Here is a 24,436-nt window from a genome sequence, read left to right on the forward strand (position 1 = left end):
GCTGTATATGCGTACAGTGTATCATACAGACCTCATTAAAACCTTGTTATTGGGATATTCCTTGCCTCCAATATACAGTACAAACAAATATAAAGTATATTTTTGTATCAACAGCTGAGTTGTATATGCCTGATATATATATATATATATATATATATATATATATATATATATATATATATATATATATATATATATATATATTACTAAATTCTGCACCTTGGGTTTTATATTTTGAATTTTGTTTTTCTTTTATTTATTTTTGGAAAGGAGAATTTTCTTTTTTTTCTTTTGTTTATATCTGATGTGAATGTGATGGTTATGGGTTTTGTTCTATGCCACAGGACTCAAATGCATAGTTTTTACATTTTGCTGTTTTATTGAATACAGATTTTTTAAACCTTTGTTAATTTTTTTCTGCCGTAAATTCTTGTTTAGTAATAGCTTGATAGTCCAGTCTCTAGCGCAGAAATTATTAAAGGAGCTTGTACATTAATATTTTAAACTTTTTTCTAATTCACGAGTCTTTTATTTCCAATTGTATTTTATTTCCAATTGTATTTGTTTGTTGAAATGTGTGTAAGTGTGTGTGTGTGTAATAAACTGAAAATGAACAGTGCAAAACTAGTATCTAACTAGCCCGAGCGCTTTCGACTCTTAATGAGTCTTTTTCAAAGGCAAATACAAAACATGGACAAGACAAATAAAACAGAAAAATGGATATGTTTGCAAAACTTTACATGGCTGTTTCTACAGGAATTAAACCTTTAAATTTATTGTTTCAACTAGTTTATTTCAACGTTTTGCAGATACTGGAAAATATTTTTATTGACCTAAAAATATATGAGCCATTATATTTTGTTATTTTATGTCAATTTATCTAAGTGTAAATTATATCCCAGATATTTTATTGTTATATTAGTAATTATAGGCTATTAAGCAAATTTAGAGAATTATTGAAAGGAAAATATGTCAGCTGCAAAAAAGATAAGTTTATTTGTGCATGGCTGACTTTTTCTAGTTTTCTTGGTTTAAACCACTTGGTTTCAGTGTTCTAAGGTGGCATATCTAGTAAGATTCCTTTTCTGTCCTGGTTTGGGGACTCAAGTTGGGGTTGTGAGCAGTTGCAATTAGCATTATATCACTAAAACTGTGGCCAGGGGAGGAGAAGTATTCTGCGACCGGGCTTCTGTACAGCTTCTTTGTCATCCAATCAGATCTACAAAGGTTGATCCTTTTGTGTAGCTTTTCAGTTTCTCTGACATACTAAAGGCTACATATCTTACATGTGATGAGGTAGATGACATTCTCTGTTTTGCACGTTTTGTTTGGACCATGTATGTTTAATTTTTCTCTAGTCACTGTGCTAGAAAATGTCCTGGTCTATATCATATGTTGACAGGTTTTGCACCTTTTATCGCCACAGGGGCCAGATTGACTAGGATGGTCTTGATTAGTGATTGGCGTGCAGTTCCAGTATCCAGTATCCATCTTAAAAATCTTGTTATTACTACTTCTCCTGAATGGTCATATCAACATGAGGTTTTCACTTTAATACTTATGATGTCTAGTTGGTACTAAATAAAATTGATGCAGATCTCTTGTCCAATATGGTTGCCACACCAGCCATCTTAATAATCTTCTTTTTGCTGCTCCTTTTGAAAAGAGTCAGGTTGCCATGGGGTTTTCACTAGAAGACTAAATGCAACTGGTGCTGCTTGCACATTCACTATTGCTACCACACTGGCCATCTTAAAAATCATTTTATCGCTACTTCTCCAGAATGGATGGTTATGTCAACATTAGGTTTTTACCTAATAACATCCAATATGACTGCCACAGTAAACATCTTGCAAATTTTGTTATCACATTTTCTCCTAAATGAATGGACCTTTCATCATACAAGTAATGGGCTTGGACAGGTAAAGCCTGCCTAGCTACCCACTGTTGGTGATGTGTGAACAATAGACATTAATTGCCAGCTGTTATCCCAGGAATATAAATGAAATTTGCATATAAGAGACCCTAGGTATGTATAAAATTTATATACTTTTTTTTAATATGTAAGATATCAAGAAAGAAAAAAAATCCCAGGATAAAGTTAATTAAATGATCATATACTTGTCTAGATGTAGGAAAGATATTCTGCTTATATTAATGGACTGGTTTATGGTAACTTGTAAAATTAATAAATTATGGATTATGTTACTAAGTAACACCAATTATATTTTTAATTCTAAAATTTGTAATTATGTATTTCAAATTGAAAAGGTTTTGGCTTGGTTTTGTGGGATTTTGATGCAACTTTTCAGCACATGATAGGCTCTATATGGCAAACAGTATATTTAGGTGGAAGAACCTGGGAAGACCTCAGGAAGAACCACCAGCCTACTGGCAAGCTTTCTCATATACCCAGGTTGGTTGAACTGGGACTTAACTCACATGGATATTGGTAAGATGTGTGAGGGATCTGTAAAGGCAAGTATCTTAGACCACTTGGCCACCCAAAGACACCTAAAAAGAGAAAAATTCAACAAAGATTTAATTGAATAAAGACAAAAGGATTAAAAGAAATAAAACAAGACTCTAAATTATGCATACATGTAGTTTGCATCATTATTAGTAAATGAAATAAAAAGTTTAAACAACTTTATTCAATTTAAGTTATAAATAGAACTTTTTTTATTCTGTGTATGAAAGTTCACATGGCCAGGATCTGTCAGCATTTTGTTTTTTTCTTTAGAACTGTACAGCTTTAAATATACCTATTGCTTATGATATTCCACATGTCATATACCTATTGCTTATGATATTCCACATGTCATATACCTATTGCTTATAATATTCCACATGTCATATACCTATTGCTTATGATATTCCACATGTCATCTACCTGTTGATTATGATATCCCACATATCTTTTTTGTCATTTTTTACATACGTAATGATAGGTGAGGATTCCTGGCCTGGTAGATGGCAAGAGGTTGTTTACACTATTCTGTAGATGCATATCACATAGGGTGGGATGGGGGATGTTTACTTTGTTTTATTGATGCATAATATCTTCTGGTTTGGGGGTGGGGCTGGTTACATTGTTCTGTAGATATATAACACTACATGGGGTGGGGCAAGGTTGGTTAAATTGTTCTGTTGATGCATAATATCACCTTGGGTGGGGTGGACATTGGTTACATTTTGTTTTTCATGCATTATACTGCGTGTGGTGTTCCAGGGATGGTTACATTGTTTTTTATGTATTGTACTCTGGGGGATTGGTTACATTGTTTTTTTTATGTATTATACTCTGTGGGATTGGTTACATTTTTTTTTATGTATTATACTCTGTGGGACATTGTTCTGATGATGCATAATATCACCTGAGGCAGGTGCAACAGTTGATTGCAGTTTGCATTGAAATGAAGGATAAAATCACAGTCATATTCTAGTCAATATGTTCAAAGCAATTAAAAATGGATTGTGGAAGAGTGGATGCTCAATGATGAGAGATGTATGAAAAATATTTAACTTTGCAGTACCGTATATGAATAACCTACTTTTATGTTTTGCTCTTTGTCTCTCATTCTATTATTTTATCAGTTTCTTTTTTTTCAATTGCGTATCATCTAAATTATTTAAAATTATGTACATTGACCAAAGGTTAACTACATCAAGACCCATTAGACAGTAATCTCTATAGTTGACTATGCCCCACTAGTGTCTCATAGAGAACTATTAAACATGGGGCAGGTGTAGATATTCTTTCTGGCCCAAGCAGATATTCTTTTCCCAAAAAATTAATGTAGACACTGGATGATGATCAAATTAATTATAAAGTCTTTCCAAAATTTTATTTATTATAAATAATAAGAAAACATTTATAATTTTCAAGAATTGGTACACCAGAAAATCTATAATTTTCCTTTCCAGATTTGCTCTTTCATCCATTTTATGTTATCCGTTTTTTATTCACTTTTTTCTTTCCTAGTATTTTTATTCTTACAAATATTTTTTTTATACTGTGCAACTATTTTTTACACTTATCATCTAATTTAAATATATGTAATTTGTTATATGTTAGTGACATAAGGCCTTGAAAATACATAACACATACTTGGCAGATATACATGTATTTAAATACATAACACATACTTGGCAGATATACATGTATATAATTACATAACACATACTTGGCAGATATACTTGTATTTAAATACATAACACATACTGGCAGATATACATATATTTAAATACATAACACATACTTGGCAGATATACATGTATTTAAATACATAACACATACTTGGCAGATATACATGTATTTAAATACATAACACATACTTGGCAGATATACATGTATATAATTACATAACACATACTTGGCAGATATACATGTATTTAAATACATAACACATACTTGGCAGATATACATGTATTTGGTTGATTCTGACTACTGAAGTAGTATCTTGTGAGTGATATTGAAGGTTTTGTTGTTTTCTGTGTTTTAATTTGACCCTCTACAGGCTCAATGATGTTGAATAGATCCATTGTGCCCTTTCATACCTAAGATGTAATTTATGAAACAGAAACTGTGGTGGCACCAGACTACTGACTGAAAGGGTGCTGGTTCAGATTCGACCAATGGATCTGTATTGGCTGGCCTCCATGGTGCCTTTGGGCAAGGCAGATTATTTCAGTTGCCTTGGTGCTAAATAGCCTACTTGTGTTACTGTGTCATGGTTGAGTTTACAGATTGTTTCTTTTTTTGACAATCAATCAATATGTTGTCCACTGAGGTTAACTGAGCTTGACTTGATTTAGTTTACACACAGTCAATGGAGGGTCACAGTTTATGCTTGTTTGGTCATCATGTTTACCCAGTTGTTTACACACTTTATGGCCACAATCAATACAGACAATCAATGGAGGGGTCAGTAATTAAGCTTGTTTGGTCATTATGTTTGCCCACTTGTTTAGCACTCTTTATAGCCACACAACACAAGATAAAAGAGGTATGAAAGCTGATCTCCTGAACTTGTCAAAACCCAACGTTGCCCAAAGTCTCTTCCATAGACATCACATCAACTCCTCACACAAAATACTTTAACAAAATGTATAAAGCCTTGGTCTGAATTTAAAAATGTTACTAGCAACAAGAACTAAATATTATTATATTATTTCAAGATTTATTTGAGGACCTGAATAAATAAAACTTCACCATCTGACTTTACTAGGTGTTACTTATTTTCAAGCTAGTAAGTCATTTGTTATCAATTACTAATACTTTTTTCAAAACAGTTCTGTAGATGAATATACTGTTGTTGGGTGAAATTCTTTGGTAAGGTTTTCTAAAGGAAAAAATGATTTTTTATAAAGAATTAGCCTCAGAAGAAAAATGCTAAAATGAAAACAGGAGCAAATCGGAAACTGAAAATGGTAGTTTCCGCTAAATTTAATCATTATGTACATCAGTGTTTTCTTTTTTATCACAACTTGTTATATCACATTTTTAATGGGTTTTCATATTCAGTTTCACAATTATTTGGCTGCCATGTTAATGCGGAATTTATGGCTGGCAAAAGCCATTTGAATATAAGGATCTCGGGTTGATGCACACACACACACGTGTGTGTGTTTGTTTGTGTATGTGTGTGTGTGTGTGTGTGTGTGTGTGTGTGTGTGCCTTTATTTTTACAAGATGATATCACATTCTCTAATGCCTGTCAATTGTTTTTTATTTGTCTTTGATTCAAGTATCGTATTGGAATAAGTAGGGTTTCATGTTAATGGAATTTGATTTAGAACTTTGATACATGTACAAAGATCTTAAAGAGTGAGGCATGGTGACATGGTTCTTCCTGAAGAACCAGAAAATACACTTTTACAGGAAAGTACACCTGACAAGTACATATAGACTGTTTGCTTATGCAGCTGGAACATGTAATTTACATGGCTTAATATTAGCCTTGTGTTTCATGGTATCTTGAGTCCAGTTCAACATCTAATTTACATTGCTCAATATTAGCCTTTTGTTTCATGGTATGAATCCAGTCCAACATCTGATTTACATGGCTCAATATTAGCCTTTTGTTTTATGATACGAGTCCAGTCCAACATGTAATTTACATGGCTCAATATTAGCCTTGTGTTTCATGGTATGAGTCCAGTCCAACATCTAATTTACATGGCTCAATATTAGCCTTTTCTTTCATGGTACGAGTCCAGTCAAACATGTAATTTACATGGCTCAATATTAGCCTTGTGTTTCATGGTATTTTGAGTCCAGTCCAACACATAATTTACATGGCTCAATATTAGCCTTGTCTTTCAGGGTATTTTGAGTCCAGTCCAACACATAATTTACATGGCTCAATATTAGCCTTTTGTTTCATGGTATGAATCCAGTCCAACATCAAATTTACATGGCTCAATATTAGCCTTTTGTTTCATGGTACAAGTCCAGTCGAACATGTAATTTACATGGCTCAATATTAGCCTTGTGTTTCATGGTACGAGTCCAGTCCAACATCTAATTTTCATGGCTCAATATTAGCCTTGTGTTTCATGGTACAAGTCGTCAAACATGTAATTTACATGTCTCAATTTTAGCCTTGTGTTTCAGGGTATTTTATGAGTCGAGTCCAACTGCAAACATTATAGACCCTAATCTGCTATTGTATTGTGTATCGGTGGTACATTATCTGTTTTGTTTGTACTATTGATTACTCCTAACAACATCACAGACCCAGATCTGCTGGCACATGTGATAGCAGAGCAGACTTGATGCAGTTAGCAGTTGGACTTGACTTTTAATCAAGTACATATAGTATGTTCGAAGCTCCTTTCTGTTGTATCAAAAATTATGTAAAAGAAAGATGAATCTAAAATGTTAGCAACAGACAAGCAATAGTTTTTGAGTTATTGAAAATGCAAATCACTATTTATTTCCTATATTGGGGTTAAATGTTTGGGACCCATTTCCATATTTTGTTCCACTTTATGTGACATTGTCCGACAATGTCACCAGTGAGTTTGTTGTATGTTGCGTGATCATAAGTAACAAGACAAGACACACTTAAGTAAGTTTGATAGACATCTCTAAAGATCTATTGTTATAATGTTCTTTAAAAGAAGAACTTGGCATTGACTTTATACATTGGAATTTAGATGGACACAGTATTTGGAATATTGTAATAGTGTATTTTATTTTGGTCACTCATCATTGTTATGCTTTACCCATTATCCAAGGGAAGAGGTTACATGGCAGTCTATCTTTCTGATCATCAATCTCAGCTTGTTAGCAAAACATCTGTTATAGTATACAATATCAAATTATCAGTGAATATCTAGATGCCATGGCAGTGTCCCAAGACCTGGTATAGTTCTGGTGAGAATGACCTATATTTCAAGGTCACAGGATGATACTTGTGCTTAGAATGGGATGTCAGCTTGTTAGAAAAATGCATATTGTAAGAAGAGACTGAATCAAATTGTGTATGTGTATGCCTTGGAGGAGGTTCCATTACCTGATTAGTTTGTAGTGTTCTCTGACCTTGACCCAGTTGTCAAGGTCTTTGGAATTTCATTGTTCATGAATGAGAGGAAGAAGACATCTGTGCAAACATAATTGTTTTCTACTTAATAATTTTTATTTAATAATTTTAATTGCAGAGAAGCAGCCACCATTCTGATGGTGTTCTCAGTGACCCTGAGCCAGATGAGAGGGACCTTCGGGTATGTACAGCAATCATAATGTATTTTTTAGGCTTTTTTTCGCATGTACCTGAATATTTCCCTGCCAGATTATGGCATTTTACCTAAGAAGCCACACTATTGTTTGCACATATTAGCAGATTTAATATTTCAGGGCCTAGCATAAATTTCTTAAGTGGTTGTAATATACTTACATACAATTGTACTGTAAGTCTCTTTCTAATTGACTTGTATAAAATATTCTTGATTTAAGCACATGAGATTCTTAAATATAATTTCTTATATCAAAATGAAATATATCAGTGCAGTAGTATAACAACTGATTGCTATTTTGTGATCAAATGTATGCCCATATATCTAGATACATCCACAAGAATGTATGCCCATATATCTAGATACATTCACAAGAATGTATGCCCATATATCTAGATACATCCACAAGAATGTATGCCCATATATCTAGATACATCCACAAGAATGTATGCCCATATATCTAGATACATCCACAAGAATGTATGCCCATATATCTAGATACATCCACAAGAATGTATGCCCATATATCTAGATACATCCACAAGAATGTATGCCCATATATCTAGATACATCCACAAGAATGTATGCCCATATATCTAGATACATCCACAAGAATGTACGTCCATATTTCTAGACACATCCACAAGAATGTATATCCATATATATAGATACATCCACAAGACTGTATGTCCATATTTCTAGATACATCCACAAGAATGTATGCCCATATATCTAGACACATTCACAAGAATGTATGTCCATATTTCTAGACACACCCACAAGAATGTATGTCCATATTTCTAGACACACCCACAAGAATGTATGTCCATATTTCTAGACACACCCACAAGAATGTATGTCCATATTTCTAGACACACCCACAAGAATGTATGTCCATATTTCTAGACACACCCACAAGAATGTATGTCCATATTTCTAGACACGTCCACAAGAATGTATGTCCATATATCTAGACACACCCACAAGAATGTATGTCCATATTTCTAGACACATCCACAAGAATGTATGTCCATATATCTAGACACACCCACAAGAATGTATGTCCATATTTCTAGACACATCCACAAGAATGTATTTCCATATATCTAGACATATCCACAAGAATGTATGTCCATATTTCTAGACACATCTACAAGAATGTATTTCCATATATCTAGACACATCCACAAGAATGTATGTCCATATTTCTAGACACATTCACAAGAGTGTGCAAAGATATTTGTTCATGAAATGCACAAACATTTTGAAAAATCCACCTTCTTAAATGGCAAAGAAATCAAAATGTTGGGAGCCTGCTGATATTTGTTTTCTGTACCATATCTTGTATTCTCACTCATGTGACCGAGAAATCTAGCTGTTTTGCTAACCTTTTCTTAGTCAGGTTGTCACAGTCATGGTGTCCATGCGCTAGGAACTAATTTTAAAAAGAAGAAACCACTGTTTTCTTCTGTGCCTAATGGAGTTGTTATAAAATCAAACAACAACAGATACATAACACACAAAAATCACTCATAGAGCAGCTTCAGTTCTCTCAAACTTGATAACACACCAGACAAAATATTTTGAGAGCGACAGACATACAAATGCATGAGAAGTTGAGTTATTTGGTATTATGCTAGAAACTACACATAGCATGGAGAATTTATCCTATCTGTAACTTAGTGAATTTTCAGGTCAGCATCATTAAATGTACCTAATAGTAAGTTTTAAATATTTTGCATGAAATCATTTAGGTACTTTTAGCTAGATTTAGTGACATCGACCTGAAAATTTAATGAGCTACAGATAGGGTAAAATTCTCAATGCTGTGTGAAATGTACTAGTATATGAAACACTGTTCCAAACACATGGGCAATACAAATCACTGCCTGCAAAAATCCATACTCTATCAAGACCATCTACAAAGCTGCTAACAACCAGAAATGTGTTATGTCAGACCATCAATCTTCAAACTTTGTCAGACACACCCAACCAGCCCCATTTAAATCAAATATTGTAAAGAAATGAAAATTCCTGCACTTACCAATCAGAGTGGTTCATTTATCAGTCCACATGTTATTCCATACAGTATATTAGTGTACGAGTAATTTCAACACTTGCCATATTTCCAGGACACAATATATAAATTTCCAAGAATATCATTATTCCTCACAGTCATTACACACTTTGTTTGACTGAGCTGTATACTTTATTGTACCATTACCTACCATATAACTTTTTCCAAACTAGAACTGTTGTAAGTTGAAAGTTATCCATATGAAAGATATTAATTACTTATTATTATTTTCTCATGACATTCATCCAGAGGTCTTGTAAATGCTTAATCACACATATTCGGGCCCCAATGTTTTATCGTGGATGCCGAAAATCACTTAGGCGTGACTCGTCCGTACGCATGTAATAGGTGGGCGGTAAAATTCAAAGACTTGCCCGTCCTGCTTCAGCCACCTGCTTAGTGGGAAAATGTGTTGATTAATTAACTGTGCTGATATTTACAATGACATAATTTAATGTCTGAAAGACTTATTGATGTACATGTTGCCATTATAAGAGTACGTCAAAAGAACATGATGCAATAGCTGGGTGGGACAATGTACTGTTGTTTACTTTGATTGAATTCAGAGGCAGAAAGACCCAGAGATGTACATATGGTCATTTATAAGAGTACATCAAATAAACAAATTTATATTTTATTATTGTGTTAATTTCTGAGCATAGCAGAATAAGCAGTGCACGTGACCTCGGAATCAAGACATGTTGAGACTTAGACAAAATGCTATTCACAAATTTGGATAAGTATTTTGGGGCTAAATGGCAAACTGATGACTGTAATGAGTCAGAAGATTACTCAAGTTGCTTCAACTGATAGTTCGGATGGAACAGTAGCTAAGTGTAAGAACGTGTGTGATGCCTAGTGCTTGGAATAAGACATTCTTTGGACTGACAAAATTTAGTCTCACTCTGATGGACAAACAAGAGCTATGTTGGTGTTATAAAGAACATAGAAATTAAACTCAGTGGCAATCAATAGTTCTTCTAATTTGCATAGTTTTTTGGGAGAGGACTGCAACTTCTGCTGGTGGGACTCCTATTTTTACCAAAATGGGAGTCCTGGACTCCTAGTTTTAAAATCCTAGCGAGACCTCTGCCATCTATTAAATGCAATACAATAGTAATAGTATCAAATGATTTTATATTTCTATTTTCTCATGCATAGAACTTGTGTACTTAGAGTCACCTGGGCACCCCATTACCCTCATTAACATAATTATATTAATGCGCGTTTACAAAAATGAAAGCACGTGGCTTGAGATGCTCATGATGCAGTACATACAACACATTCAGTTATAACTTGTTTTGTTTTTCTTGATATTTTGTTTCTTTTCTAAGAGCAGCATATATAGCTAGATTCTGCTTCAATAATTATTCAGATTTTCATAAAAGAGTGCAAAACTTGATGACTTTTTATAGATTGAGAAACAATAATAGTACCTGATGAATACTGAGTTTTGAATCTACTAACTATACTGCAAAAGTGCAGGGTTATTTTAATTTAAATGGAGAAAAAAATTGGGTGAGAAAAATAATCTCTGCTGCTGTTTTTACCAAAAACAAGGAAATCCCAGTTGCAGGGTTAGATTTTTTGCCTCCCTCTTTGACAGAACCTCATGGGGAGACAAATAATGTAACCTCATGACGGATTTCCTTGTCTCAATGCAAACCCCAACATAGATTCTCTTAGTCTGTCCAGAAAAGTACTTGAGGTTAGCAAGATCAATTTCATATACAGATAGCTAATAAAGTTTTAAGGTTTTATTAGGATCTGTAACTGTGGCCCTCACAAACATCTGCAACAAGATCTGGCAAACAGGAGTATGGCCATCGCCATGAACCCAGTCACTGATCATTACCCTCCCCAAGAAAGGCAACCTGCGAGTGTGTCAAAACCACCATACAGTCAGTCTAATAAGCCATCCAAGCAAAGTCATGTTGAAGATACTTCTGAACAGACTAAAGCCACAGGCTGAAAAGATCATTGCCAAGGAGCAGGCAGGTTTCAGAGGAGGGCACAGCACAACAGAGCAGATCTTCAACCTCAGGATACTGTGTGAGAAGTACCTCCAACACCAGCAAGATCTGTACCACGTCTTTGTGGATTTCAAGAAGGCATTTGACAGGGTATGGCATGCAGCCTTGTGGGCGACCGTGAGACTGTACATCATCAATGCCAACCTCATCACAGTAATAGAGCATCTCTATAACAATGCCACCAATGCAGTATACTTCAACGGCAGCATCGGGGACTGGTTCAGAATGACAGAGTCAGACAAGGCTGCCTGCTCTCTCCCACACTATTCAACATCTTTCTGGAGAGAATCATGGCTGACACGCTTGAAAGCTTGAAGGGACAGTCAGCATCAGAGGCAGAACAGTCACCAACTTACATTTTACCAACGACATTGATGGACTAGCAGGATATGAGCAAGAACTAGCTACCTTAGTAGAGAGCCTCGACAAAACCTCTGCAGCCTATGGCATGGAAATCAGTGCAGAGAAGACCAAAATGATGACCAACAACACCAAGGCCATCAGCACTGACATTATGGTCCAAGGTACAAAGCAAGCAACAGTCCACAGCTTAAAGTATTTGGGGGCAACGGTAACAGATGACAGATCAAAGTCTGAAGTACTCGCCAGGATTGAACAGACAATAGCAACACTGACAAAACTAAAGCCCATCTGGAACGACAAGAACATCGCACTCAGTTCAAAGGTCAGACTGTTGCACTCACTGGTGATCTCCATATTTCTCTACACCTGTGAATCATGCACCATAACAGCTGACATAGAGAAAAGGATTCAGGCCACAAAGATGAGATGTTTCTGAAAGATCCTCAGCATCACATACAAAGACCGTGTTGCCAATGAAGAATTATGGCCAAATATCAGACAAGCCATTGGGCCTCATGAAGATCTCCTCATCACAGTGAAAAAACGTAAACTGCAGTGGTATGGACCTGTCTCACGATCATCAGGACTTGCCAAGACAATTCTGCAAGGCACTGTACAAGGAAGAAGAGAGGCAGGCAGAGAAAGAGATGGGAAGATAACATTCAAGAGTGGACAGGCTTGACATTGAGCAACTCTTGTGTGGTGCCCCAACGGTCTACCAGACTGCAGGACTGATGATGATGATGATGATGAACCATGGCTCATTATTTGACTGTGACATTCCAGCCATCAGGAAGAAAGAAAAGAGATGACATACACATTTGCTTTTAAAAATATTTCCCTTAAAGTGTTTTATTATTTTGTTGCTGGTATTCTTGAAACATGGATGATAATTTAAATTATTAAGAATTGTTCAGGAGAATATGAACTCAATATAAAAGCTTAAACAGCAAAGCCTGAAAAGGAATTAGATCACTATTACCCTTAGTCTGTGATGAGGAGTGCCAATAAGTGATCGCTGTGACCTTTTGTCTGTGATGAGGAGTACCACTAAGTAGACCACTCTGATCATTTATCTGTAAATAGGAGTGCCAATCCAGTTCCATGACTACATACAACAATGTCATAAAAACAAAACTAAATGCAAAGTTGTTGACATTTGCTATCAGAAAAGTGATGTCCATATCTTGCCTGTGTTTTGCAATCAGGACAAAAATAAATAGGCCTGATCTGATGATTACTATTGTTACAAGGCAGGGGTCTTTACTTGACCAAGCGGTGTCAAACCCTGGTGCGATTCCCGCTAGAAGTCATAAATTTACCCCAAATTTCCAAAGACTTCATACAGCTTCAGTTGTAAATTAAAAAGCCAGACATGTCTGTTCTATACATAATTTTACTCTAATCATTACAAGACCACAGATCTCACAACCTGCCAAATATCTATCAATCGCACATCTGCATGGTTTCTTTTTGTTAGGTTTCCATACTGCCAGCAGTTCACATTGTAGAAACTATACAACTATCCTTTAACACAGGGAACTATTTTAACTGTGCTCCTTAGGCCAGTAAAACTATGGTTTCCAGGCACATTTCGCCAGTACAACTGCACCACTTTTGCCACCATGGCATCATAAACGGTATCTGCTGAGTCCTTTCTTTTTGATTCCATTGTGTAATTTACTGGTTTCCTACTGTAAATACTGCCATTGCAGTCACACCATCAATGTAACCACTAGATTTTAGCAGGGACTTTGTTATTCCAGGGACACTCATTCAGTTTTTACCTGAATTCACTACTAGCGAACTATGGCATCATGGAAACTCACTAACACTTTACTCCGTGACGTTTGCTTCTAGGAATTGGCTAATTATTTTGGGCTAAGGAATATTTCTATTGCACCGAATTCCAATAATCAAACAAGTAATCACAAAAATCTAAGAATTCTTTAAAATGAGGCGCTATAACCAAATGTGCATACTCAAACATTTATTACACTATGTTCCATCATCTGCATCCAAGAGGTATATGTTGCTTGGAGAAGATGTGAGAGATATCAGACCTTCTTATATGCCCATCTTAAGTTGGACATATTGTAGTATGGCATCCGTCTGTCTATTTACCTAACTTAATTAAATTTGGTTGTTCCACTTACTGTACTTCACCTGTGTAAATTAGCCAGTGGGATTTCACATAGCAATATTTAAAGGATATGACATCACCCTGGTAATTGTCAACCAATTAAGTAATCTGTGGAATAATATGGTTTTGTGAATCTCTGACCACCTTACCTTTTAATTATCTATTCATTCAACTGTATGAACTGTGCTAAGGTTAGTTGTACATGAATGCTGAGCAGAACTGTTTATTCAGGCTTACATGTTATGGGCATATTTCATGGTGGTAAAGAATTTTTTGTTGTTGTTAAAATTGTTTTTGCAGTACATATTATCTCTCCATTGTTTGTACTGTATATTGACAAGGCCACTTATATCAAAGAAAATGGCTATTCAGCAACTGTCAAGATATAGATTTCCATGGCCAGCAGACTATCTGATGTCATTAAACACTAAACAACATTTTGTATTCACAATCTGACCTATAACCTTTAGTGATCACTTTTCAGTAACCATTTTTCAAGCATGCTATTTGAAATTCTGCATAGGTGGGAGTAAGACCCTTATATCCATTTGATCTTGTACTTAATTTATTTTGTCTTTGGATTTATTTGTTTGATGACAAAGAGGAATAAGAAACCAAAGAAACAAGAATAAATGTATTTTCGACATTCTGATTAAAGCTTCAAGAATGTTTTCTATATTAGGCACAGCAGTGGTGGGGTTGGTAAATTCTCATTTTGTAACATTTTAAAACAAAATTTTACAGCAAATTTCTTGAGTTTATAATGTTTGGGACATGAAACAATATAACTTTTTTCCGTACCCTGTGACATACAGTAGTTATAAAAATTAGATTAAGAAATTTATTTATAGTTAAACCGTTTGAATAATGATTCTATTTCTTTCTTTCCTAGCCACACAAATATGTAATTCAGGCTATGGTGCTGAAGGATAGCTGGCCACTGTCAGAGACCAGCTGGGCTTTTGTACAGATGCTGAAAGAGATGGAAAAAAATGAACTTAAAGGTACTTCCAAAGTAAAATTTTCAGGGTTATAAAATGTTTATTGTTAATTGCTTGGTAAATTTACCTTTGTTTTGCAGGTAATACATATCTGCATTAAGCATAACTACTAAATGTTCTTGAATTTCTAACAAAACAGAGCACAAAAACATTGGAAGCTGCAGTTAGGAGACTGAGGCAGAAATCAACATTAGACTCAAGACTCGTGAATTAAAGTACTTGAGGTAGCTGAGTAATTAGCTTGCCAGATAAATGATCAGAATGGTATGATTTTGAATCCTGCCTGGACCATGCTGGATAAGCAACCATTGTCTGTCTTTAGGTATGGCATAAGGGCATGGTTTCAATCCTGCCTGGACCTTGCTAGATAAGCCACCATTGTCTGTTTTTAGGCAAGGCAGAAAAGTATGGTTTCAATCCTGCCTGGACCATGCTAGATAAACCACCATTGTCTGTCTTTAGGCAAGGCAGAAGGATATGGTTTCAATCCTGCCTGGACCATGCTGGATAAGCCACCATTGTCAGTCTTTAGGCAAGGCAGAATGGCATGGTTTCAATCCTGCCTGGACCATAGTGAGTCAGCCACCATTGTCTGTCTTTAGGCAAGGCAGAAGGGTATGGTTTCAATCCTGCCTGGACCATGCTGGATAAGCCACCATTGTCAGTCTTTAGGGAAGGCAGAAGGGCATGGTTTCAATCCTGCCTGGACCATAATGAGTCAGCCACCATTGTGTCTTTAGGCAAGGCAGAAGGGTATGGTTTCAATCCTGCTTGGACCTTGCTAGATAAGCCACTGTTGTCTGTCTTTAGGCAAGGCAGAAGGGTATGGTTTCAATCCTGCCTGGACCATGCTGGATAAGCCACCATTGCATGTCTTTTAACAAGGCAGTTTACTCAGATTGCTTTGGCATGATATAGCCTTTCATGCATTCAAGTGCAACTAAACAGCAAACCAGGGCAAACTTAAAACAACTTTAACCAAAAGTTGAGACCATGCATGGTGACATTTGATATCAAGTTTGTTTTTTCTCTGCCTTACTCTTAAATGAAGTAGCACAAATCTCAGTTCAGCATTTTGAGCAGTTTAAAGTAAGATGGCTAACTAGATGGACATGGTTGTCTTGCATTTTGAAGAACTGAATACATTATAAATGATGACATGGTAATTGTGATAGGAAAAGCTTTTCAGAGCTTACAGTTCAAATTTACCGATGAAGATTCTGATAATTATGGCAACAGAATACATTTGTATGTGTATTTTTATTGAATAGGTAGGTCCATATTTTGTTAAAAATGCATTACATGTCATTTTGACCACAAATATGCAACAAGAAGTTTGCAGTGTGCTGAAAAACATGCAGTTGCAATCAAACTGCCTAGTTTCCATTAATAAGGGTTACTGTCATAGGGAAGCAAACAGACGTAACATTTCTGACATGAACAAAGGCTTTATGTGAGCCAAAACTGTATCTTCTACTTTTTATCATTACAGTTGCCTTCAAGGAAAAGCCAGTTGAAGAACCACCTAAAGCAGAGAAAGCTGCAATATCAGCTGATAAGACACAGAAAGGTGGAAAAGGTGGAAAGGGAGGAAAGGACAAGGGAGGGAAGGAAAAGGACTCCAAAGCACAAGGCTCTCGCCCTTCCTCTCAGCAGTTTGACCACACCAAACCACACTGGACACTCAGGGTTGTCAGTGATGCCAGCACTTTTGTAAGAAAACTCTCAATTATCTTGCATATTATCAACATAGGGTTTGATTCACCACTTCTAAATTTTGCAGTTCCCAACACTGGACTTTTCATTGACTTTCAATTTAGCCTATGTGCAATTATTTGTACTTTTAATTCTCATATCAAAAGCATTTCATGGCTATTTAATATTGCAGATAGATTTTCAGCAAAAATATGGTAAAAATAAATGACACAGTCAGATACAAAAATTTTGCAGTATATATTGTCATCATCAGTTTTATACAAATGGTGAATTATACTTCACCACTCCCTCAGTTTGTGCCCTGGTAACCCATGAACCCACTTATCAAGCTAGGATCCCATTTTTTTTAAAACTAGAAATTACTCCAAAATTGAGCCCCTTTTTTCTTTATTTTTCTTTTTTTTTCAACATGATGAAAATTATAATCAAAATTGGTAACTTAACAACCTTGATATATTGCTCATTTTACCATCAGAAATGGTAGATGGCACCTGGAAATTTGAATCAGTGTTATGAAATTCTCAATGTTTAATAAGGAGCTGTATATTTTATTAAATTTTCTTTCCAAACAATGTTCTTAGTACACCATAAATAACAATATTCAACAAGAATTTGATGAATGAAAATGTCACTAAAACCTTTTTAAGGCATTACTTAAATAAATAGCAATTCAGTAAATTATATGAAGTGAAATTTGTGCTTTAGTTCTTTCTTTTAGTTCAGTTTAAGTGTAATCTTCATAAATGCAATGTGCCTTCATGTATTTAAATGTGAAATATATCAGTTTACCATAACAGATATCTCTGCAAGCGTTTATGTGAGAACCTAATTAAGTGCCAGCTGTGTTTTGATATCTGACTGGCAGAAGTATTTGTTGTATTGTTCACAGAATTAAAAGCTGACCTCCTTGTATTATCTCATTAATTGCATCTTTTGTAGAAATAAAGGGGATGTAATAAAAGAAACATTAGCATAGGAGCTAGCAGCCCCAGTCATGTCTCAGGTCATTGCAATTCAATTGATTAATCGAACCCTGTTATAAAGATTATTGTATACATAATATAATTAAACTACCTTAAAGTAGCCTTCTCATTCATAAATGTGATCAAAGATAGCAAGGCAACCAAGCGGAAAAAATCCTTGGTGAAATAACAAGCTTTGTTTCACTTACATTCCTCAATTGGCACTCAGGGATTTCCAATAGATGTGAAGTTTCACTATTACTTGTAGCTTAATCATGGCATCAATATTTTACTAATAGAACAATAATTCAATGAGTTTTGACATCGCTAGTTGTGATTTTGATCAACAACTAGTGTAGTTGACTGCTTTGTATGATCCCTTCACTCGAGGAGCTTAAGAAGCAGGGAACCAGACTAATTACCAATAAGAAAAAGTGTAACATAATACAAAATGTTTCTCATATAAATAGAGGTTGTTGAAACCAGTTGGAATAATGTTAACAATCTACCAGAGGTTGTGCATCTTGATGATAACAGTAGTTGATATAGAAAATTTAACTTTGTCACAAAAAGTTCTTTATTGACAACTACATGCAATTATAAAATGAGTATTCAGCCATTTCACAGCCCTTTTGCCCCACCCACTGCATTTTTCTCGATGTCCAGCAGGGATGGCATTAATATTTTAGACGTTGCTCATTGACTTGTGCCCTTGCAGTCTTATATTTTTGGACCCTGTTGTGCACAAGTTATCAAAGGAGAGATGTAATCAGTAATATGGTAATGTTGACACTAACTCCATCATTCTATAAATTGGAGAGTTGCAGTAGCTCATTTGGTAGGGTGTCAGACTTATCCAAGGATCACACATTCCATGCTTGCCATGTCAGCCTAACTTGCCTATTTCAGCTTAGGTTGGCTACCTCTGTGTATCCTTGGAAAGGCACTTGATTTGTATATCCGCAGCATGATACAGCCAATAATGTGTTTAGGGTGCCATTGAAACCAACGGAAACAGGAAAAAGAAAAATTCTTTGAAATTGCTCTGTTCACAGCAACTGAGCTTGAAAAGTTTTCATACTACAGACAGCAAAACAGTATTAAGCTGTTCAGGTGTCTTTATATACGTTTTACCTAAAACTCAGAAAGTATTTATTCCCAAAATAAATAATCTTCTGTAACATACAAGATTCCTATATTATTCTTCCCATCAGGAAATAGATTTCAAATTTTATTCCAGTAACCAAGACCAAAAACTTACAGGATATTGGTTGAATTAGAATTCTTCTTAAATAAGTTGAAAACAGCTTCCTCTTTAGCTGGAAAAGCAAATCAAGCTGGATTTGTGCCCAGTTTGATCTCTTTTTGATTTAATCAAAGCCACTTGACATGTTGCAGGAGGACATCGATGTGAAGAGGGACACAGAGAGGGCAGACGAGATCAGAGCAATGAAAAAGGCATGGGAAGATGCTCAGCCTGGCAGAGCAGCCAATGTAAGAGAAATAAGTTTTAGACACATCTTTTATCATCTTCATGTTTTCAGATACTTGATTAAAAAGGTTTTTTCTTCTTTCTATATCTTTGCAGATATATCTCCAAGTTTTGTTAAATGAGGTAGTCATCAAAGAATTACTCACGTTGGCTCTTAGCCTGGATCAATATTACATTACTTGGATTGATTTTGCATTTAAAATCATTTTATCAGATAGTGTTCACTTTTTGGATTGATTTTGCACTTAAAATCATTTTATCAGATAGTGTTCACTTTTTGGATTGATTTTGCACTTAAAATCATTTTATCAGATAGTGTTCACTTTTTGGATTGATTTTGCACTTAAAATCATTTTATCATAGAGTGTTCACTTTTTGGATTGATTTTGCACTTAAAATCATTTTATCAGATAGTGTTCACCATTATCATCATGATGCCATGTTATAAAGATCATTCAGCAAACTGTGACATAACATCTAGCAATGCCTTATATGGCAGTGATATTGATTAAGTAATGGAAGTCACTGATGTTATAAAAATCATTCAAGATACTGTGGCATACAAATTAGAATGCCACACAGAGCAGTGTTATTGAGTATTGCAGGCCACATAGAGCAGTGTTATTGAGTATTGCAGGCCAAATAGAGCAGTGTTATTGAGTATTGCAGGCCACATAGAGCAGTGTTATTGAGTATTGCAGGCCACATAGAGCAGTGTTATTGAGTATTGCAGGTGCCTAATGTTATACAAATCTTTAAGCATACTGTGACATAATACTTAGCAGTACTATGTGTAACAGTGTCATTGAGTAATGCAATCCCTTAATGTTATTTTTTTAAAAATCATTCAGCATGCTGTGAGATAACACCTTGTTATGCTACCTAGAGTAAACGAAACCCCAAATGGTGTGTTATAAATACAATCTCAAACTTATATATGTATCTGATAAGAAATTTATGAAACTCTTTGAGTAATATAATATGAGACATTTTGTTTTGTAGTATGTGTTATGTATATGTAATTATGAGTTATTTTTATAATTCTGTTTTGAACTCCTCAAGGCAATGCAGTCAAGGCTGAAGTACCTCAGCACCCACACCATCAAGCTTAAAGATGATGAAGAAGCTAAAGAAGAGGGAGGGGACAAAGCAGATGGAGAATCCATGGAACACCCACCCTCAATGACCCCAGGGGGCTCCTACCCAGAGAAAGAGGATGAAGGGACATTGACATTAGAACCACCCCCACCACCCACCCCAAAAGAGATGCTGCAACCTTTAGATTTTAGCCAATTTTTGAGGTATGTTTTGATATGTTGATAATTTCTTAGTGTTGTAAATGCCTTACAGTGGATTAATTTTACTTTTTGTTCTGAATTGTATCAACTACCAGTGTTGTCTTACTGTCTCTCGAAGCAGGAGGAAGGGATTTACATTTTAGTCTCCATCCATCCCATCCATCTATCTATCAAGCCTGTCAAGATTTAGGGAAAAGGCTTAGTATACCTGTACTTAATTATTAAAAAAAGGTGTTTTTATGTGCTACAGTGGGGTTCCTTATCTTGAAGATCAAGGTCACTGGTCAGTATTTAAAGTTTTTTGTTCATGCTGTAACACTGTTTGAGATTATGGGATAAAACTTGGTATACCGATGCATCAGCACTAGAAGATATGCTGCCTATCACATTGGGTTGCTGTTTCAAGGTCAAGGTCATGGTATTATTTTAAGTTTTCCATGAAACTTTCCTTTTTGCTTTCTATAACATTATTAGAATTGTTTGATACTAAGGGATGAAACTTGGTATACTTAATATTGTAATTAGAAAGATAGTTGCAGACCACATTTCTGGGTCCAATCTTTAGTGTCACGGTATCAATTTTTGTTTGAGGTATAAGGATGAACTGTGATATGGTACACTTATATTTTTCCATCAAATACATCACCAGATCACTTTAACATTAGGAAATAAACTCTGTTACCTCCCAGTTCCAGCAATCCTGGAAAGACAAAATTTCAGTTGTTGAACAGTGTACTAAATACAAAAGATTTAAGCCAGTGATGGCATTTATATAATGTGTTTGACATTCACTAAATGTTCATCCACTTTGACAAGCAATGTTTGTGCATCTTGGTCAGTGGTAGCTTGGTCCACATTGCTTTATAAACCTGCCTCAGTCTCCAAAATGAGGAGGAGGATGCAGACAGCAACTGCTACATCTGTCTGGTCAGCTAAAAAGAAGGAACAAGGACTGGCAGAGATACCAATTCCACATCTTTTCCAGACATTCTGGAAGTTCAGATGCATTGACTGGTTCAGGAATCAATGACCCAGTTGCTGACCTCAGTTGATTTTCATTTTGTCCCTCCAGCTGTCATAAGGCTCTAGTGATGGCTTGGAGTTCATGGGAGAATGTTTTCCAATATTTAGGCAACCATGTGAGTGGATGTCCCACTGCCTGGCTTTGTTAACCCACCAGGAGCATGTGGTATTTGTTGGATTTTGATGATCTGTATGACCTATTCCATCAACCAAGCCATCAATCATCTGGCCAGCCATAATGTTTGATTAGTGACCAAGAATTCATTATTTTCACAAGTTGTGCTGCATACGGGGATCTGGCTAGCTGGTCAGTCTCTTTTGCCACACATTCCACCCATTCGATTCCTAAGATGACCAGCCAGCCAGCCACGATGCCAACCATCAATCCAGCTGCCATGCTGACTATCCAGTGACCATTCAGCACATTACCTGGCCATCCATACCAGCAAAACAAACCATGGCACTTCCCTATCTGCCAAACCAACCAGTGAATCAGTTTTAATGGTGTATCTGTTGTGGAGATAACGTCACAGGGACAATGACACTGCCTCATCCATGCTACCTTGTATGTTTTACGCAGATATGGGTGCATTGCCTAAAGAGGACAACCTGCACAGTGAGTACAGGGATAACCTCCATGACATTATATATTCCAATCCCAAAATGGAATGTACATGGTTACATTTCACAGCATCCATAGAGGACGTCCAGCACCCAGTGTCACTTTCTGCAAGCCAAGCCTTTAAGTTAAAGGCTTTCATAGACTTATAAGATAAAGATGGTCACCCCTCCTTCCATCTTGAGTTTCCTACCTTGGACAGAAACACAGCAACAGTAAAATGATGACCCTGCTGTTTTCAAAGGTGAATAGAAACATACTCTGTGCCACCCACAAGCTTATGTGAAACATGGTTGCAAACTTTCTCCATGGTAGGTTTGGCATCATTAGCAATGTTTCAACTTGCCAAAAGATTGGACAGTCACCTTGCATGGAAATCCATCGTCAGGATTGCCATGGTTATCAGGAGGACCACCCTGATGAATAGCCGATTCAGATAATGAGACGCCTGTCTTAGTTAATCTGCACTGAAGCCACATCATTCCATGACTCTCCACTCTTCACCTTCTGGTATGTTGTTGATGTTTGGTGGTAGAATAAAGAATGTGCAGAAACAAGCAAGAACTGCCTCTCCTGTTTGCCCTGTTGTCTGTACCATTGTTCAGGCAAATTCAGTCTCAACCCCTGTGGAGAGATGGTTGGTAGCATAAAGATAATTGGCCTTACAATGCACAACTGCAACCATTTTTGACCTTGTTTGAACTTTGGGTAGCAACATCCCTGCTGTTCTAGAACAATTCAATAAAGGGGATAGAAATCAAGGTTTCTCAGTCCCCAATCCTCCTGGCAGCCATTGATGACTTGACTTCCCATGTGCCTTCAGACAGCCTGCCAGTTGGTGCCAGACTGCTTCTTTCCCAACAGTCTTAATCAACCTGTTTCCACAAAACAAATGGATGAACCTTGTTGTTCATGTGGGGCTTTGAATTTCACTTATCCGGTCGAAGATGATGACTCTTTGGATGTGGAAGTGAACCTTCCCATCTGCTGGGGGGCCCTAGTCACCCATTGTCCGTGACCTGTTTCATTACTATTCTAACTCATAAGAGGGAATAATAAGGGATGTTATGTCAACGTGCGGTTTATATATCCCTTTGTCGTCAGTGATGCCTATGCAGTCAGTATAGCTACTTGTAAGGTCATGTGACTAGTATTGTCACGACTTACAGTTGCAGCATCCATGTTCCAAAATAAACCATTGTCTTGTAGCTGGGTTTTGGATGCACAGAGAAATATGATTTAAATAGGGGTATAAATAAAGAAATGACTAGCAAACTCATATGAATTTTTATTTGCAGAAACTTAATTCTCTTTATCATACCACAAAGTAAATTTCTGTAATGCAAAACATATTACTGCCATGCTGTTGTATAGATCACTGGTTGAAGTGAGGTTCGTAGGAGTGTTATATTTATTATTGATTATATGACCTTGTGGAATCGTGAGGTTGTCAGTAGGGTTTACATACGGTTGGTGTATAATTTCATCCAACTGTAACATAGTTCCATCAGGCTTACTTTCGTGTTCAGTATTAATTTGTTGTTGTCTGCTCCAGACGATTGTTGGGGTCAGGGTGTCCTCAGTAACCACCCAATTTGAAGAGTTATTTTCTAGATTAATTTGAGTCATTAATCCTGTATGTAATAATTGGGTTAGTTCATCTGTTGGTATACTCCAATCCATTGATTGGCTCCAATGGTCCTCAGTAACAAACTGCAAATCACATTAAACAATCCAGGGGTATTAACTCCTGTTGGTATCAGTGAGCAATGTTCATTATCATATATACTCACGTATAAGCCGAATAACTTACAGCCCATAACCTGGTTTTGTCCAGTTACATTTACATCGTATGGTGTGGCTTTCAAAATTGCTATCCAGCCTTCCACTTCAAGAAGTTGCGTATGCCTGATGTATACATTATGACAATGAAAAACGGTTTGTATCATTGTAACTAAATGCATTA

The 24,436-nt window shown here is 36.0% G+C and overlaps 1 protein-coding gene across 15 annotated transcripts in view; it reads left to right on the forward strand.

The window, feature by feature from the left end:
- Nucleotides 1-24,436, forward strand: part of LOC149786326 (androglobin-like) — a 303,462-nt gene that overhangs the window by 271,127 nt on the left and 7,899 nt on the right. For all 15 annotated transcript variants that reach the window (XM_089976736.1, XM_089976732.1, XM_089976733.1 and 12 more), the window contains 5 exons: nucleotides 7,669-7,731; nucleotides 15,252-15,363; nucleotides 16,853-17,073; nucleotides 19,437-19,532; nucleotides 20,593-20,831. In XM_089976736.1, coding sequence (XP_089832862.1) covers nucleotides 7,669-7,731; nucleotides 15,252-15,363; nucleotides 16,853-17,073; nucleotides 19,437-19,532; nucleotides 20,593-20,831 — 731 coding nt within the window. The remainder of the gene's footprint in view (nucleotides 1-7,668; nucleotides 7,732-15,251; nucleotides 15,364-16,852; nucleotides 17,074-19,436; nucleotides 19,533-20,592; nucleotides 20,832-24,436) is intronic.

This window comes from Sinohyriopsis cumingii, chromosome 12 (genome assembly GCF_028554795.1).
Source record: "Sinohyriopsis cumingii isolate HCF-2022 chromosome 12, ASM2855479v2, whole genome shotgun sequence".
Taxonomy (NCBI): domain Eukaryota; kingdom Metazoa; phylum Mollusca; class Bivalvia; order Unionida; family Unionidae; genus Sinohyriopsis; species Sinohyriopsis cumingii.